Here is an 18,345-nt window from a genome sequence, read left to right as displayed (position 1 = left end):
TTCCACGACATTCTAATTTATTGAGATGCACCTGTAGTTCAACAATTCAGTTTCCCGAAATTAACAGTTTCAACAAACATTCACAAAGTTGTTTGGATTGAACTACAATTCTCGAACTGTGGTTAGAAGCAAAGTTTCTTGTTAGTATTAGCCAACTATGGTTGCAAGTTACATCATTACCAACATAGTATAAATATTTGGTGCTCCAAATAACATTCGCAAACAAGCTGTGTGACTGAAACAACAGCTCCTGACCTGTGGTTAGAATCATAGTTTCTAGTTAGTACGACATGTGGACAATAGATGTGCCACAAAGATACTATGGAAAACAAATGTGACTAGCTAGTTAATTCCACAGTTACCAACAGAGTTCAATTATAATTGCGACCAGTTAGCTAACAATACTTTTAGGAAACACACCCCATAGTAGTTAAGGCAGCAAATTACTTATGAGAACGCGAAACACATCGCTGGGCAAAATATCCCTCCATCGCTGATATCATGGTATTGCATTCATCAAAATTATTGCATGAGGTTTTTAAGGATCACATGTTGGTAAATTGGTAAAGCTAATGTTTCTATGTCCGTCACTCAAACCAAGAGTAATACTTTAACAACTTTGCAAAATAACTGACTGGCTTACTTATAGATGTCTCTGTTGAAATCTGAAAAAGTATTTTAACATCCAAAAATGATTCACAGCAGCTTTCAACATGCAGCCATGCATTCTCCATTACTGTGTATAATTTTATATACACAAACTGAAGTGGACTTACTGACGCAAAGACATTTTCACGATGATATTCACTCATGAGGTCTGAGATCGGTTCAGACCGGGGTTACATTGACAGGAACATGCCACAAGACAGGCAAAAGTCAGAATACTCAACTTCCTACCAGGTGAAGGCAGTTCATACTCCACTTCCAGCACGACGCGCTCGCCTACGTTTTTTAGCAGACTGATGATCTCGTCGTGACGCAGCTTGGTCAGGTTGATCCCATTGACTGACTTGATGTAGTCGCCCACATTGAGCTGATCGCTCCTGAGACACATTGAAATGTAACTCAATCATGTAATTACTGAAATTAGACTAATTAAACAGTTTAGCTAATATCTGGCACACTATTTTTTGTTGAACAGTGTAAAAGTTGGCTTTTCGAATGTTTAATGAAATGAGCTTTTTAAGCATTCAACATTTAATGTAGAGAAATTAACAAGATAACATATGAAGGTCCAGAGAAAATTTCCGTCAATGGTCAAAAACATAGAAAACATAATTATATTTTGAATGGAAAGTAAATGCAAAGTGAGAACTCCTTATCTGTTGTTGAACACCCCACAGGGAGTATAAATATGCTCATTTAGATGCTAATTAGACAAATGAATGCTATTCACTCCCTTTTGTCCTCTGGGCGTACATGAGCTAGCACAATGATGCCTGACAAAAATATGTCATCAGCCCAGATGTGCTCCATAACATCCTCATACCAGCCACAAGGAAAGAAGAAACAACTGAAGATGGGAAAACTTTCACATCACAGAAATTAGTTTAATCAAAAGTGAGTATGAGGAAAAATAAACAGTTTTTTCAGTTAACAATTTATCAGATTTCTATGGCTCACAACTTACTGTACCTACGAACAGGGTTTTATGCACTGTTGCATTCCAGAATGTCATAATGCAACAAAATGTGTTGCGTTAATTAGCTGTTTCTACGGTGAATTGTTATCATTTTTTTCTGGTCAACTACTGTAAAGGCAGTACAGCAAACTCTTGCTGAATCTTACCTGTTGATCTTGATCTTGCTTGCTAAAGCTAGTTAAATTGTTATGTTCAGCTTATATCTAGCTATCCTGTTTAATAGCACAGTTTAATAGTTAATCCTGTTTAATAACACAAATACTTCAAGGTAATTCTATTGACCACTTGAGCATTGATGCTTTGTTACTACCACAGTAGCACAAAAACAGTAATGCTAATGCTAAGTAACATAACGCAACATATACATGTTGCTACATTCGCAGGAATTATGGTGTGTGCACACCAAAAGCAAATTTAATTATTTGAGTGAGTAGATTACATACAAATTCAATGCAAAGATGCAAATTTGTGCCAAGTGACACGAATGACGTAAATTGTGTGATGTGTTCACCGCAAACGCATGATATTTACCTCAATAGTGTCTTCCACGCAAACTGAAAAATTTCAACTTGAGCAGAAAATTTGCATGATGTGATGTCGCGCAAGCCAATCAGCAAAGAGCTTATTGACACATCCGGTTGTATCAGAAAATGGATTTTATTGTTTTTATGTTTTTATTCGCGACAAGAAAAACATCCCACAAGTAAACTAGAGCGAGTAACGTGACGCAAATTTTCGCTTTGCTTTTGGTGTCCACACACTGTTAGCATGAATGAAGTGTTTCTATGGTCAGTTTTCTCTTTCAGGTCAGCAACTGTAATAGCAGAAGAACAGTTTGAATCTTGCTAAGCATGTTAGCTATAGCTAGTTAAATTATTGCAATGTTTAATTTAAAGCTAACTAATAGCATAAATACTTGAAGGTATATAAAATATTTATAAATAATTTAAGGTATATAAATAATTGAATTCTATCGACCACTTAAACGTTAAGGATTGTTACCACCACAGTAACACAAAATTAGTAATTTAACAAAACATTAAGTATGTAACATAACTCAACAAGTACGCGATGCTACATAAGAAAGCATTAGCATAAATTAGTTGCCTCTATGGTCAGTTTTCTCTAGGTCAGCGATTGTAATGGCAGAACAACTGTTTAAATCTTGCTGAAGAAATTCGCTAGCTAGTTAAATTGTTGAAGGGTTATGGCTAGAAGAGATACAGCTACAGCCAGAATAAACGCAAGTCTTGCAAAATCTAGTTCACTAGTTGTCTTCTTCGCTGTCATTTTTTCTTGTCCATCCGGCGAGATTTTAAGAGATTAGTTCAAAGGATGTTGCCACAACGTAGGCTGATTAGTTCGCTAGCTGTCTGTTCATTTAATTTATTTTTATTATTATTTTTCTTTCACTTTCTTCCTGTCCATCTGGCGAGATATTGCATCACTTCCAGCCATAGCTAAATCCCTTCTAGCCACAACCATATTTTATCTTATAGCTAGCTACCTTAATAGCTATCGTTAAGTATCACAACCCTTACGAAAATTAACCATGGTATTACTACAAATCATGGCTACTATAGTAAACCATGATAACCACAAATTAACCATGGTTTTGCTACACTAACCATGGTTTAACCATGGTATTTGTGGTAAAATTGTGGTTATACAAATGGTAATCAATACGCCAAAAAAACAAAGTTACTACACTTTTACTATATTAAAACCATGGTTAATTTTCATAAGGGAGATATTTGAAAGTAATTATATTGACAACAATTATTGAGGCTTGTAATTGCAACAGTAACACAAAAATGATAATGCGAAAAACTAGTGTTAAGAATGTAACTACGTTACTGCATTAGAGAGCGTTAGCATAAATTAGCTGCTTCTATGGTCAGTTTTCTCTTTCAGGTCAGCTAATGTACTGTAATTGCAGAATAATTAAAGTCTGAATCTTGTTGGCAAAGTTAGCTCACCAAATTAACAATTCTGTTGACCACTTAAGTATTTAGGTTTGTTACTGCCACAGTAACTCAAAAATGCTAATTCTAAACACTAATGTTAATGTTAACACTAATGTTAAGTTCGCAACAAAACTCAACAAGTACGCATTGACACATTAGTGAGCATTAACAAAAACTGGCTGCTAAGGTCAGTTTTTTCTTTCAGGTCAAGTACGTCTGTCAGTTTTTTTCTACCTGCATTTTAGTTAATGCGAACAATGCTCAAAAACATACGTTTGTAAAAATAATTCAAGTTAAATAAACAATTTTAAGTTGTACTTCACGCTTAAAATGCAAAACTGCTACATGTTGCCACATTAGCAAAGATTAGCACATTTAAACTGTAGGTACAAATTGCAACCTAACCTATTTTGTTTGGCTTGGTATTTTTCTGAGATGTCAGGTGACCACTTTGTCATTCTCTGATTGGCTGATACAGCTAATGAGTTATGAATTTGTGAGGTTACATTGATGACTTCAGCTCCAGTCCTCACCTAGCCGCCAGTCCACCCGGCCGCAGGTTGGAGACGCGTGGTTTGCCGTCCTTGTCTGTTCCGCCCGAGATGGTGAGACCTAAAGTGCTTCCTTCCTTCTTAATCAGCTCAACCAGTGTAACCCCACGCAGTTCTTCAGGCCATAACACAACAGACAAACACACACACACACACACACACACAAGAGACAGAAGTCGGCAGCATGTTATTATGACACTTACCCTCCATCACTCAGATGGTCTCAGATATTATTTTGGATATGCAAATGAGCTGCATTTACTCCCATCTAACTAAAGATGAGAAATTTTACGAATTCTCTATATTACGAAAGCTGAAGATTGTTTTTAAATGCTACACCACATCTAATCTTCAATTCATGCTGTGATTATATGAATTCTTAAACATAAAATCCAAACTAAGAGGCACATGAAAGAAAACATCTATCACACACCAGTAGTGCTGCAGAAATTGTGATGCTACACTTTCTTCTGGAATCCAGCTGTGTCACAAAATCTCTCACAGAGTCTAATCTAATCATGCCAATGTCTGTGTGGGTTTAAATGTGAACAGCTTGGAACTAAAATGTTTTCCACAAATAAAAACGTAATGGACCGAACGCACACAATCAGCTCTGTCTTTTCAAACTATTAAAATTATTCCCATAAAATCAATTCTGAAAATGCCTTATTATCATATCATATCATATATTAAAACAGAAACTCTTGTATGTTTGTTTATATAACTGCTCTGGCTAATTTAATTTAAAAATGGCTAAATATGCAGATAACATCTTCACTTAATTTAAGTTTGGGGTAAGTCTTTTTTTTTTTAAAGAAAATTAATACTTTTATTCAGCAAGGATACATTAAATTGATCAAAAATTAATAATGTTTCAAAATATTTATATTTCAAATAAATGCTGTTATTTTAAAGTTTTTATCCATTTTATTTTAATATTTCACAATATTACTGTTTTTGTTTTTACTGTATGTTTGAGGAAATGAATGAAGCTTTGGTGAGCATAAGAGATTACTTTCTCCAAACTTTTGAATAAGTATACGTTATACTCATTTAGTATATAAATGAAATGTATTACATATACGTATATACATACACATATCAAAACACACATATAAAGTTAAAAATATGCACATAGCATTAGTTTTGTATTAAGAAGATTCATGTATCAAATAAGCTGCAGTAGGTTTCGTAAAAAAAAAAATATATATTGTTTAATGAAATTAAAACACAAGCCAAATGTAAAATAACCTTTGAAAATGTCTGTTCTGCTTTAAGACGTCATTTTGAAACTTTTCCAAAGTCACACTTTGAGTTGACTCAGCTAATCCAATTAGTTTTAAAGAAGAAAGAGGTCTTGGATCAGCAAGCGCTTCCAGCTAGCAGAATGACTCAGACAGACACTTCTCAAGAACCGCAGGAAACATCTGGATAAAGCTTTAACAACACCCATCAAACCCCCAGCGTTCTCCATCTCAAACAGCCATCCAACCAATGTGGCAAGAAGAGCTCAAACATCCCCAATGGGGAAAGACAGACATGATCCCCCAGATCAAAAGACGCTGAAGGAGCGGAGCTGGGAGGATTTGTGTGGGCACAAACAGACGGCATAGAAAGAGAGTCAGCGTACCTGGGATGCTTTGTCTTCTGGATGGGAGCGAGTTGTCTGGCCCCGTCGAGTCCTTGTTCCCCTTAGAGTACGGCCCATCATCTGCAGGACAAGAGAAATAATAAAAATACCTTAGAGAAAGCAGTCCACCCTAAACGCAACTGTGAAAAATGACGTCAGCTGTAGTCAATATATGTGCTTGCATATAAAACACTGGTTAGGGTTAGGGTTAGTGGTGAGTGAATCCCACAAAACCTGTCAAGAGTGTGCCTGGGTTATATTTCACACACACACACATGTTGTGTTTCCATGTTTTATGGGGACATTCCATAGGCGTAATGGTTTTTATACTGTACAAACTGTATGTGCTATTGCCCTACACCAACCCTACCCCTAAACCTACCCCTTACAGGAAACTTTGTGCATTTTTACTTTCTCAAAAAAACTCATTCTGTATGATTTATAAACTTGTTTCCTCATGGGGACCTCAAAAATGTCCCCACAAGGTCAACATTTACTAGTATTACTATCCTTGTGGGGACATTTGGTCCCCATAACGCGATAAATACCAGGTACACACACACACACATAAATAAAAAATAAATAAACAAACAAACAAACATTTTTTTTCTTGAAGGATGCTTATTTTTGGAACCATTATTTTTTGCATTGTGAAAATCAATATTATACACATCTACACCCTATCATTTTTACTACATTAAAATAAAAACACATCAATAACAATTTTAATAAACAAATAAATAATTGCATTGTCATTGTAAAATATCATTTAAAAATGTAAAATGTGTATATCTGTCAGCATCCTACTCCTGTAGTTTGTCTCCGTGCCCCTAGAGGTCCCCCGTTTTTTCCTCTGCCTTAGTTCTTCCTCGTGTGTCTGGTTTTGTTTTCTCATGTGGTTTTTCCATTATTTTTGCTGTAGTTAATACCTCAGTCCAAGAAGACCTTTTGTTGTATTTTTCTTGCAAAGACTTTTTACATGTGGTTTTTCCATTATTTTTGCTGTAGTTAATACCTCAGTCCGAGAAGACCTTTTGTTGTATTTTTCTTGCAAAGACTTTGTTTAATAAATAAATCTACATGTCCTGGGAAACTGCCTGAAGTGTTTCGTTTGGATCCAACATTACCACTCCCGTGGATTGGTGGTAGATCTCTCAACTACCATGCCAGAGACCTGAGTTCAAGCCTGGCTCGAGACAATATCATGTTAGTTTGTATTTTTCTTGCAAAGACTTTTTAAAAAAATAAATCTACATGTCCTGGGAAACTGCCTGAAGTGTTTCGTTTGGGTCCAACATTACCATTCCCGTGGATTAGTGGTAGATCTCTCAACTACCATGCCAGAGACCTGAGTTCAAGCCTGGCTCGTGACAATATCATGTTAGTATTTTTTGAACTGGCTTAAATATTTGCGAATTTCAATAAAAATTGCACCATGATACAAAAACTAAACATAACTAAACTAAAAAAATTCACTAAACATTACAATAAAAATGACTATTACTGTGAAATACTAATATAATGCAATTTAAATTAATAAGGAGAATGTGCTGATATATATTTATTGTTATTATTAAAATGCCATAAAATAACATCTAAACTATTAAACTTACATGCAATGTAATAATAAAAAATATACAATATATAGCGTTACAGGGCAATACATTGTACATTGTATCAGATGGATGGACAGATAGATAGATAGCTAGCTAGATAGATGGACTGATAGATAGATGGATAGATGGTCATATATTAATCATAAAAATCATAAAATATATTAGCACATTCCCCTTATTTATTTTGTATTATATTAGATATTTATTTCTATCTCTATATATCATTAAATAACAAAAATATAGCAAAAACACATTTATTCATATTAAACGGATTGTTTTACACTTCTTTCACCTCTGTATTAGACAGATGAACTGTCTCTTTGAGTGCAGTGAGTATTAGCATCCAGAGACATGCTAATGAGGATTTGTCATCTATTGACAGCAATAATCACAGAAACACAATCATTCTTTATAGAACACATTTGTGTGACAAACGTCTTTCGGATTGTTTTCTGTCAAGCCGGATGCTTGAGTGCACATGCTTCATTTGGAGCAGATAAAATATTCATGAGCAGCATAGTTTTCATTTCTTCAAAGTTTCTACATAAATTAGAATTTTCCCCTTGTGCACTGGGCTCATCAGCACTAAGCGTCTCTGGAGCTTCCTTTCGCTTGGCACAATTCACTTCATCTTTTCACGCCAGCAGGACAAACACTATTAATGTATTCAGCCAAAAGAAGGTAACACCTGTTGCTGCCATTGTTATGATACTAACCAAACTTCGCTTGTGTTTCCTTTAAATCAAAGAAAAGTCTTTAAGGAATGCTTCATCTAAAAATAAAACGTCTGCCCGTTTACTCTCCCTCATATGTCAATCCAAACCTGTATAATTTACTTTTCTGTTTTATTTATAAGTGGGAGATATAATAGTTTAGTAATATAGAGTTCTTTACAGTGTGCAGGGAACAGCAATGCAAAAATTATTATATGAAAAAGAAAAACATACAATCAATTAAGTTGTAATATCAATACATTACAGACATTACAAAGATTGAATATCTGAATTTATGATTTATAAAAATGTTTTAACCACTATTTTTGACTGCCCCTCCCCCACACATGTGGGATGTTTGTGATTACACATTTTTTTAACGATAATATTTTGGTCTAAACCTAAAGTAATGTTGACAAACTATATATCATTTGAAAGGTTTCAGACTCTAGTTTTCATATTAGGTGACTGTTTTTCAAAGAAATGACAGAGCTATAGATAAATAGCGATAGATTCTGTTTTAGAGATTGAATTCAAATCAAATATTAAAGTTGCTGCCCAAACGATTTCTGAATAGGATGTCTACTTCATAAATCTTAAAAAAAAAATATGGAAATATATGGTTCAGAACACTTATACAATAAATGGAAATCAAGAGTCCCTGTATATCGTCTAGTGAAAAAGTTTAGTACTGCATCCACAAAATCTTACTTAAAGGGCACCTATTATGCCCCTATATTACAATATGTAATATAATTCTCAGGTGTCCCCAGAATGTGTCTGTGAAGTTTCAGCTCAAAATACTCCACAGATCATTTATTATATCATTTTGAAAATGCCTAATTTGAGTGGAAGCAGAAACACGCTGTTTTTCGTGTCTGTCTCTTTAAACGCAACTTAGCTGCTGTTCCCCGCCCCCTTTTCCAGAATAAAGCTGTGCCATTACAGCTCGTAACCGCTAAAAAACATGTTTTGGTTCTGATTATCATGTTTATCGCGCTGAAATCATGCGTTTTAAACCATATTAGTTTAAACTTTTGATAGACGGTTTTCTGAGCGCAAACATCCATTGCACGCAAAAGTGGCTGCGCACGGCACGTGAGTAACTAAGTTCTCTTTCACACACGAGTTTATGTTAAAAACACACACAAGTTACAAAAACACAGTCGGTTATGTTTGTGAAGGTAAACATCTGGGAAAGAAATCACATGTTTATATTAGATCTGTATTAAAGGGGTCATATGATGCTTTTTTTGTGAAGGTAAACATCTGGGAAAGAAATCACATGTTTATATTAGATCAGATCTGTGTATTAAGTGACATCAGCATAATATACAGTACCTATACTGCTGTCTATGCTATTAATATGATCCAACGAATAAAATAAAAGCAGTGAATCACTTACTGCTCTGGACTGAATAAGGTCTATAGCCTTAATAAGAAGACATTTCTTACTTGAATGCTGCTTTTAAATGCTCTAGCGCAGGGGTGCCCAAACTCAGTCCTGGAGGGCCGGTGTCCTGCAGAGTTTAGCTCCAACTTGCCTCAACACACCTGCCTTTAAGTTTCTAGTATGCCTAGTAAGAGCTTGATTAGCTGGGTCAGGTGTGTTTAATTGGGGTTGTAGCTAAACTCTTAAGGACACCGGCCCTCCAGGACCGAGTTTGGACACCCCTGCTCTAGCGTGACGATAAACATGTCGGACTGTGTGCGGCTCACTCAGGGCGGTGTCTCGGCACGCTTATGGCAGTGTCAATCAACAATCGTGGGTGGGGCTTGTCACACTTTACGGATTCTGTGATCGGCTTGCTCTGAGACGCTGCTATTGATATATGGAGATTAAAAAAAAGGAGTGGGTGGATTTTTATCATTATAGGGTGGTTGTGTACACACACTGCCAACACACATTTTTGTCCAAACAACATGTGAAAGTGAATTTTGCATAATAGGTGCACTTTAAAAGTTAATTTTTTTGAGATATCAACCTAACATTTGGCACAAAACTTGTTCAGATGATTGGCTTTGATTTTCTTGAAGATTAGGAGGTAAACATGTTTTGTAAAATGTATATGTTATATAAAATATAAAAACAAAACAAACAAACAAAAAACAACACCCCCCCCCACACACACACACAAAAACACACAAAACAACAACAACAAAACAGAAACTAAACAAATAAAACAAAACACACACAAAACAAGACAAAAAAAAACAGAAATGAAACAAGCAAACAAACAAACAAAACACAAAATGGACCAAAAACACAACAGAAAAAAAATGGAATTAAACAAAAAACTAAACTAAACACTCACAAAGGAAGAAAAAAAAAACAACACAAAATGAAAAAAAAAAACAATACAAAAATAAAACAAATAAACATAAGCAAATATAATATAATATAATATAATATAATATAATATAATGCAACATGTTTAGCAGAATGTCCAAGATGTTCTTTTCCAAATAAAGAAAGTAGACAACAACTGGGGCTGTCAAGCTCCAGTATTATATATACTGCATAGCCTACATGCTGTATTATACATACAGACTTAAAATATAGCACAATTCACTAGATTTAGAACTTGGAACATATTTTTAATATATGGAAAAGCGCAACTTGAACAATCTACTAAACATATCCTTTTGTGATCCAATGAAGAAAGTAAGTCTTGGAAAGGTTTGGAATGATAAGAGGATGAGTCAATGATGATAAAACTTTTGAGGTGAAATATTGAATATTGCACAAACAGAAACACTCACAAGCGCATTACGATGAAGGGAACCTGCAGTGAATGAAGGATCTGGCAGCAGGAAAGAGTGATGGCTCTAAGATACCATCACCTGACTGAGGTTATGCTGCGTTAGGCGGTAAGGAGATAAGAGTCTTCCAGCAGCAGTTACAAGGATATTTTCTTATTACTTGATAGCAGATACGAGCTTGCCCATAATAATGTACATAGTGCAAGCTGATATGAAAGCCAGAAACGTCCTGTCTACTTTTCAACTGAACCTGATACTGATTTAACTACAACCTTACTTGTAGGCTAACATATTTTCTTCAAATTGAAAATATTATTAAAAAGAAAAGCAACCTATTTAATAAACCCTTTACGAAATCAGCTTGTTACCATGTTAAAATATAGATTTTTACTTTTTCTGAAGAATTTATGAATGTGTGTAGAGCAAAATGGAAGACCAGCTAAAACCAGCTACTTCCAGCTTAGGCTGGTTTTAGCTGTTTTTTTTTTCCAGCAGGGTAACTAGCCGCAATGACAATACGTGATGAGCAACAGGTGACTCCATTTAAGAAACTGTTTCTATTTCTGCAACACTACAGCTGGAACAACAGTAGGCCTATATTATGACAATAATGTTCTCAGGTACTGATTAAGCATGTTTAGCGTGTAGTAATATTGTTAAGGTGTTCTGATGTTTTTTTTTGTTTTTTTTTAGCATGATTAGCACAATACTATACTGCTTTTATAGGTTTCTGAGGAGTTTTTAGCAGAATTAGCACATTATGGGTTTCTGAGACATTGATAATCATGATTTTTAGCATAGGCCTTAATTACTGATTTTATGGTTCTCTGAGGCGTTTTATGATTAGCACATTACTAAAATGCTTTTATGGGTTTCCGAGTTGTTTTTAGCATGATTAGCACATTACTATACTGCTTTTATAGGTTTCTGAGGAGTTTTTAGCAGAATTAGCACATGATGGGTTTCTGAGACATTGATAATCATTATTTTTAGCATAGGCCTTAATTACTGATTTTATGGTTCTCTGAGGCGTTTTATGATTAGCACATTACTAAAATGCTTTTATGGGTTTCCGAGTTGTTTTTAGCATGATTAGCACATTACTATACTGCTTTTATGGGTTTCTGAGGAGATGTTTGCATGATTAACACATTACTATGCTTTTATGGGTTTCTGAGGAGATTTTAGCATGATTAGCACATTACTATACTGCTTTTATGGGTTTCTGAGGAGATTTTAGCATGATTAGCACATTACTAAAATGCTTTTATGGGTTTCTGAGTTGTTTTTAGCATGATTAGCACATTACTATACTGCTTTTATGGGTTTCTGAGGAGATGTTTGCATGATTAACACATTACTATGCTTTTATGGGTTTCTGAGGAGATTTTAGAATGATTAGCACAATACTATACTGCGTTTATGGGTTTCTGATGAGATTTTAGCATGTTTAGCACATTACTATACTGCTTTTATGGGTTTCTGAGGAGATTTTAGCATGATTAGCACAATACTATACTGCTTTTACGGGTTTCTGATTAAATTTTAGCATGATTAGCACATTACTATGCTTTTATGGGTTTCTGATTACATTTTAGCATGATTAGCACAATACTATACTGCTTTTATGGGTTTCTGAGGAGTTTTAGCATGATTAGCACATTACTATACTGTTTTCTGTTTTAGCATAATTAGCACATAACTGTTTTTATGTGTTTCAGAGGAGTTTTAGCATGATTAACATATTATTATATTGCGTTAACAGGTTTCTGAGGAGTTTCTAACATGATTAGCATATTACTATACTGCTTTTGTGTGTTTCTGAGGAGTTCTAGCATGATTAACACATTATTATATTGCTTTTATTGGTTTCTGATTAGTTTTTAGCATGATTAGCACAATACTACACTGATTTTATGCTTAATTAATGGTCCATGTCAAAGAAGCCAAAACTCAAATCTCAGTTAGGTGTCTAGATTGTTGTATTCCCTCCTTTAATGTCAGTCTATTGTATATTTTTCACAAATCGCTTCTGTGCCAAAATGTAATACTTAAGACGCTTGTTCAAATCCATAAGCCTTAGCAAAAACCACTAAATACCATAATTCAAACTAAAGTCTGTTCTGTTTTGACTGTTTGTTCGTTGAACTGCACGCTTCAAAACACAACATCATTAGGACAATGCATTAATACATTCAAGCTCCTGCAATCGTAAATTCCCTTATGTGACATGTTGTGTGACCAAACCAAATAAAAACGGAATAAAATACCGTTTGCCACTCACCAAAGGAGGACAGAATGAGACCAGACAAGTGCTAAAAAATGAGCATGCCTTCGTGAGAATGCGAAGACAGTCTGCAGGGAGCAATCTAAAGTGTTTATTGTTGTATTTTTGAAAGCTATTACTGACACGGCTCAACGGTGGGATTAGCCTCCAGCTCTAGCACAAAACCAAACCAACGAAACTCCCTCCCAGCCGGCAGAAAACTCCAGCATATCGGCATTCACTGTGATGAGCAGCATTCGTCTAATCCGCTTGCTCGAGGGTTTTGGAAACCTTCACGAGTCACCTATCAAAGGAAGCGATTTAGCTGTGACGGGTACCAAAATCGCAAAGCACAGAATCATCTGTTTTTGTCATGCACCGAAGTGCCACTGCACAAAAATAGGTAAATAAAATAAAAAAAATAATCCTAGCTTCACCTCAAGGGCCTGGAAGGAAACTGGAGCTATATGCTTTAAATAAATAATCAATCAATCAAATAAATACAGTCTGCAGTGATAACATACAAATAAAAAAATTTAAATAAATAAGCAAATAAATAAATATTAATTTGAGTTGCAGAAAATATAATAATAATAATAATAATAGTCACTATTAGCGCTACTAATAAATGCACAATATAGAACACAATACTACATTTCTATAACAATATGCAGATCATGATACACCAGAAACTGTTCTATTCAAAGACTATTGTGAATGCAGGCTATTCAGCACGAACACCTTTAGCAACTCTTTTTGAAGGTAAACTGCTCAAATGAATGGCTCTAATTATGCTGAAGATATGGTTGCTATAATCTGAGAGAGCGCGAGTCTCTCTTTGTTTAAACTCCACATGTCCTCCAGTAATTACTCCCCATTATCAGCACCAAACAGCCAGAAGCTTTACCAGGAAAGGAACCTGCAACGTGGGTGATATGTGCTACACACACTTATTGCAAACACACACACTTCACACACTTAAACTTCCCAAGTCACAGCAACAAAACACACACACACAATTGTAGCTAAATTCTTTTTTTTCCAAGATGGCGCTGCTGAGTTCGGACGCCGTCCAGGTCGCTCCACTTAGATTTTCACTTGTGCTTTTATTTACTTTTGTACTTTCTTTTGCTCTCTCTTTTTACACACATATCGTCTGCACTGATCACTTACGACAAAAGAACACTTTTGGACATTGGACACCGCTACACTAACCTGTTTCAGGACACTTTATCCTCCAACCCATCGTGGCCATCTGAGATTCTAAGGAACGCCGAGATGAACAATGGCCACCTGAATAACCCACCGCGCTCTCTACACACATGACTGCGTGTCTTCCCACAGCTCCACATCTATCATCAAATTTGCTGATGATACTGTGGTTCTGGGCCTCATTTCCAACAACAATGAGGCCGCATACTTGGATGAGGTAGAGCAACTCACATCATGGTGCCAGGACAATTGTCTCTCTATGAATGTGAGTAAAACTAAAGAGCTGATTGTGGACTTCAGGAAGAGACCGCAGCGGCCCTATACTCCTCTTATGATCAGTGGGACCCCAGTGGAGAGGGTGAGCAGCTTCAAGTACCTTGGTGTAAACATCTCCGAGGACCTGACTTGGACTTCACACATCCAAACTCAGGTTAATAAAGCCAGACAAAGACTGTACCATCTGCGACAGCTGAGAAAATTCAGGGTTTCGCCAGCAATCCTGAAAACTTTCTATTCAGGGGCCATAGAAAGTGTATTGACTCAGTGTATCTCAGTGTGGTATGGGAACAGCTCCAGTCAAGACTGCAAAGCCCTACAGAGAGTTGTGCGCTTAGCTGAGCGCATCTCAGGGTCTGCTCTCCCCTCTCTACAGGACATCTACCTGAAACGCAGCAAAAACAGAGCTGTTAAAATCATCAAGGACTCCAACCACCCTGGTAACGGTCTTTTCATTTTGCTGCCATCTGGTAAGCGCTTCCGCAGCCTGATGGCAAAAACCGAGAGACTTAGGAGGAGCTTCTTCCCCCAGGCCATCAGGCTCCTAAACTCAAACTCAGTCTCTTAACACCAACATGACTTCACTTAATTATCAGTAAGACACTTAATATACAGACATTGTCACTTGCACACAGCAATTTCTGTAATATTTTATTTATTTACGTTTTTACCTCTATTGCTGCTATGTTACTACCCTGTACAACCTGTTTGCACATTCTTCTCTTGTATATTCCTGCTCATCTAAATATTTATTAAGCCTACAGTATACTGTCCTGTGCATTTTATTTTATTCTTATTTTTTATCTTACTTTTTCCATACCTATATTTATATATAATTTTCTTGTGTTTGTATTCTTTAATAATTGCACTGTCCATGGAGCGGACCTGACTTACATTTCACTGCTGGTCATATATTCCCTATATAACCATGTATGTGACAAATAAAAAATTTTGAATCTTGAATCTTGCAAACTCAATGCACATCCGCAAATACATTTACATACAAAGGCTTCTCTTGTAGAGGGTACAATCGATCACATGACGTCATATTCTTGGCTGATCAATGATGCAAAGAAAGTATACGGCGCAAAACAAACAGAAGGGGACATTTCAAAACACTTATTTTTTGTGATAAATATGTGGAATAAAAAAATGCAAGGTCTAGGATCTTTTTTTTTTTTTTTTAATTTAACTTGAGCACTGCTTTGTTTTTAAACATTGATGATCAAACATAACCGTCCTTTGCTCAAAAATGAAAATTTAATTTACTTACTCTCAGGGCATCCAAGAGGTGACTTTTTTTTCTTCAGTAGAACAATAAAGTAGATTTTTAGCTGAAACCGTGGTCCGTAGCGATTCAAAAAATACAAGTCAGCAACTACTGTCACTTTGAACGTCAAAAAAGCAACACAAATAACACAAAATGAATACCCATGGCTCTTGATGACATGTCTTATGAAGCGATACGATCAGTCTGTGCAAGAAACTGAACATTATTTACAACATTATTACCTGTAATCTGAGCCTCAGGCAAACGGTTCGTAATGATGTCCGGTTCATAAACAAATTATTATTTTGAACCGGTTCTTTTTAGTGAACTGGATGAATCAGTTCATCAAATTAACTAGCAGCACAGATCTACAGCTTACTCAATCAAAACTCACTTTCAGATGCCTGACAGTCACTGTGACTTGAAATGAACCAATATGGTGTATGTTATCCTATGATGCTGGTTTTTACCGACTCATTCAGTGCTTTGGTTCCTCCAACAGTCACTGAACTGAGGAAACAGTTCCGACTTGGTCGACGGATATACAGTGGGTACGGAAAGTATTCAGACCCCCTTAAATCTCGTGGGACCTGGCGGTGGTCCTGGAGGCTCTGTGCAATGCTCCTTTTGAACCCATTGAAGATGTCTCTGACAAGCTACTCACGCTGAAGACAGTCTTCCTCCTTGCTATATCCTTGCTGAAGAGGATAGGGGACCTTCAGGCACTCGCAGTGTCGTGCCTGGAGTTCGAAACATGCTCGTATGGCGCAGTGGGTATTCTCATTCCCAAAGCTTTCGACGCAGCTCGAGTTCCTGAAGGGGAACGTCTCGAGGTTACGTATGTAACCATGGTTCCCCGAAGGGAACGAGACGCTGCGGCTCCCTGCCATACTCCCTGCGTCCCTGCAGGCGCTCGCTTCCGCAGAAGCTAACAGGCGCACTGGCCGGATGTGCCTTTATGCTTCCTGGCTGCTTATGTCACCCCACTCGTGACGTCTCACTTCGCTATTGGACTGATTTCACACAGGCTTCAGTACGGTGTCTTGCCGAGGGCGTTCCCAAAGCGTTCAACGCAGCGTCTCGTTCCCTTTGGGGAACCATGGTTACATACGTAACCTCGAGACGTTTTTATGGTTTCTCATGGTTTATGTAAAAAGGTGAGTTGATTAAGACTAGTTCATTCACTTTATATACTTTAGACAGGTAAAACATTCAAGTTTCACATCATTATTGGGTGCTTTATTGGGTGGACATCATTGCGTGATCATGTAAGCGAACTGGTGAATCGGTTATTTGAAACAGTTCACTGAAATAAACTAAAAGAACTGGTTCACAGAAAATAATCCGATTGCCCCGTTTGCCTGAGGCTCTGAATTACAGGTAATAATGTTGTAAATAATGTCCAGTTTCTTGCACAGATCAGTCGTAAAAACCAGGTGTGCTCTGATTGGCCAGCTATCCAGTGCGTTGTTATTGGCCGAATACCTCAAGCGTGAGACAAAATGTTACGCCCCTACCATACTGCGATGCTCTGTCCGGCCGGAGCGACGAGACAAAAACATTAAAACCCATTATAAACGAGGCATGTGTTGCATCCAGTGGGGACATAACTACGGATTATAATGACTTATACTGTCATTTTATGTGTTGCATTGCATCGCGCCGCGTTAACATAAAACCATGTCTGCATTTGTCAGGCGGCCTAGAGTGAGCGGAGGCCGGCTTGAGTGATCCATATAACAAAGCTAGTTCAGAGGCTGTCAGGCTCCAAAATGTAAATGATTACAACATTTTAATTTATGGGTGAACTGTGCCTTTTACATTGTCTCAGACATACCTTGTCTTAGCTATGATTTTATTCTCAAACTTTTGTGAAATTGTTTCAATTTGTTGGAGAAAATGTCTTTTAGATTCATAGAGAGAGAGCCAATAGCTACAGAAACCTCAAATTACAACTGATCAAGTCTATACAGTGATGAAATTGCGTTTTGAACCGGTAATCATGCTCTGCATGCTGGAGATGTGATGCAGAAATGCACGCTGGGAAATTGATTGTTTGCATTGCATCTGCAGAACAGAGACATTAAGAGATAAGTGCTGTCAGTCTGATGCATCATGGGCAAATTCACATGCACATGACCAGCAGGTTTCCCTCTTTAACTGGAGCGTACAGAGAACCCCTGACTGACACCACTTGACCTCTTCAGACCCCTCGATCAGCAGTGATGCAGTTTTCACATGACACAATTTTTTTTAATCAGAAGGAAAAAATATATATGTTGAAGCCTAGGGTTTAAAGAAGCATTTATTTGATCAAAAATACAGTAAAATTGCGAAATATAACAATTTAAATTTGTCTGTTTGGATATATTTTAAAATGCAATTTATTCCTGTGATGGCAAAGTTGAATTTTCAGCATCATTACTCCATTCTTCAGTG

General features: G+C 36.6%; 1 protein-coding gene across 1 annotated transcript in view; it reads right to left on the bottom strand.

The window, feature by feature from the left end:
- Positions 1-897: 897 nt before the first annotated feature.
- LOC107691200 (glutamate receptor-interacting protein 2-like) overlaps positions 898-18,345 on the bottom strand; it is a gene marked incomplete at its 3' end in the record, with an annotated part of 182,055 nt that continues 164,607 nt past the window's right edge. Inside the window, exons 2-4 of the mRNA XM_016489697.1 lie at positions 5,791-5,871; positions 4,143-4,275; positions 898-1,043 (exon numbers count right to left, since the gene is read on the bottom strand). Of these exons, the coding sequence (XP_016345183.1) occupies positions 898-1,043; positions 4,143-4,275; positions 5,791-5,871 (360 nt within the window). The remainder of the gene's footprint in view (positions 1,044-4,142; positions 4,276-5,790; positions 5,872-18,345) is intronic.

The sequence above is a fragment of the Sinocyclocheilus anshuiensis genome, unplaced genomic scaffold (genome assembly GCF_001515605.1).
Source record: "Sinocyclocheilus anshuiensis isolate Anshui unplaced genomic scaffold, SAMN03320099.WGS_v1.1 scaffold338, whole genome shotgun sequence".
NCBI lineage: Eukaryota > Metazoa > Chordata > Actinopteri > Cypriniformes > Cyprinidae > Sinocyclocheilus > Sinocyclocheilus anshuiensis.
This window is presented reverse-complemented; position numbering and strand designations above follow the sequence as displayed.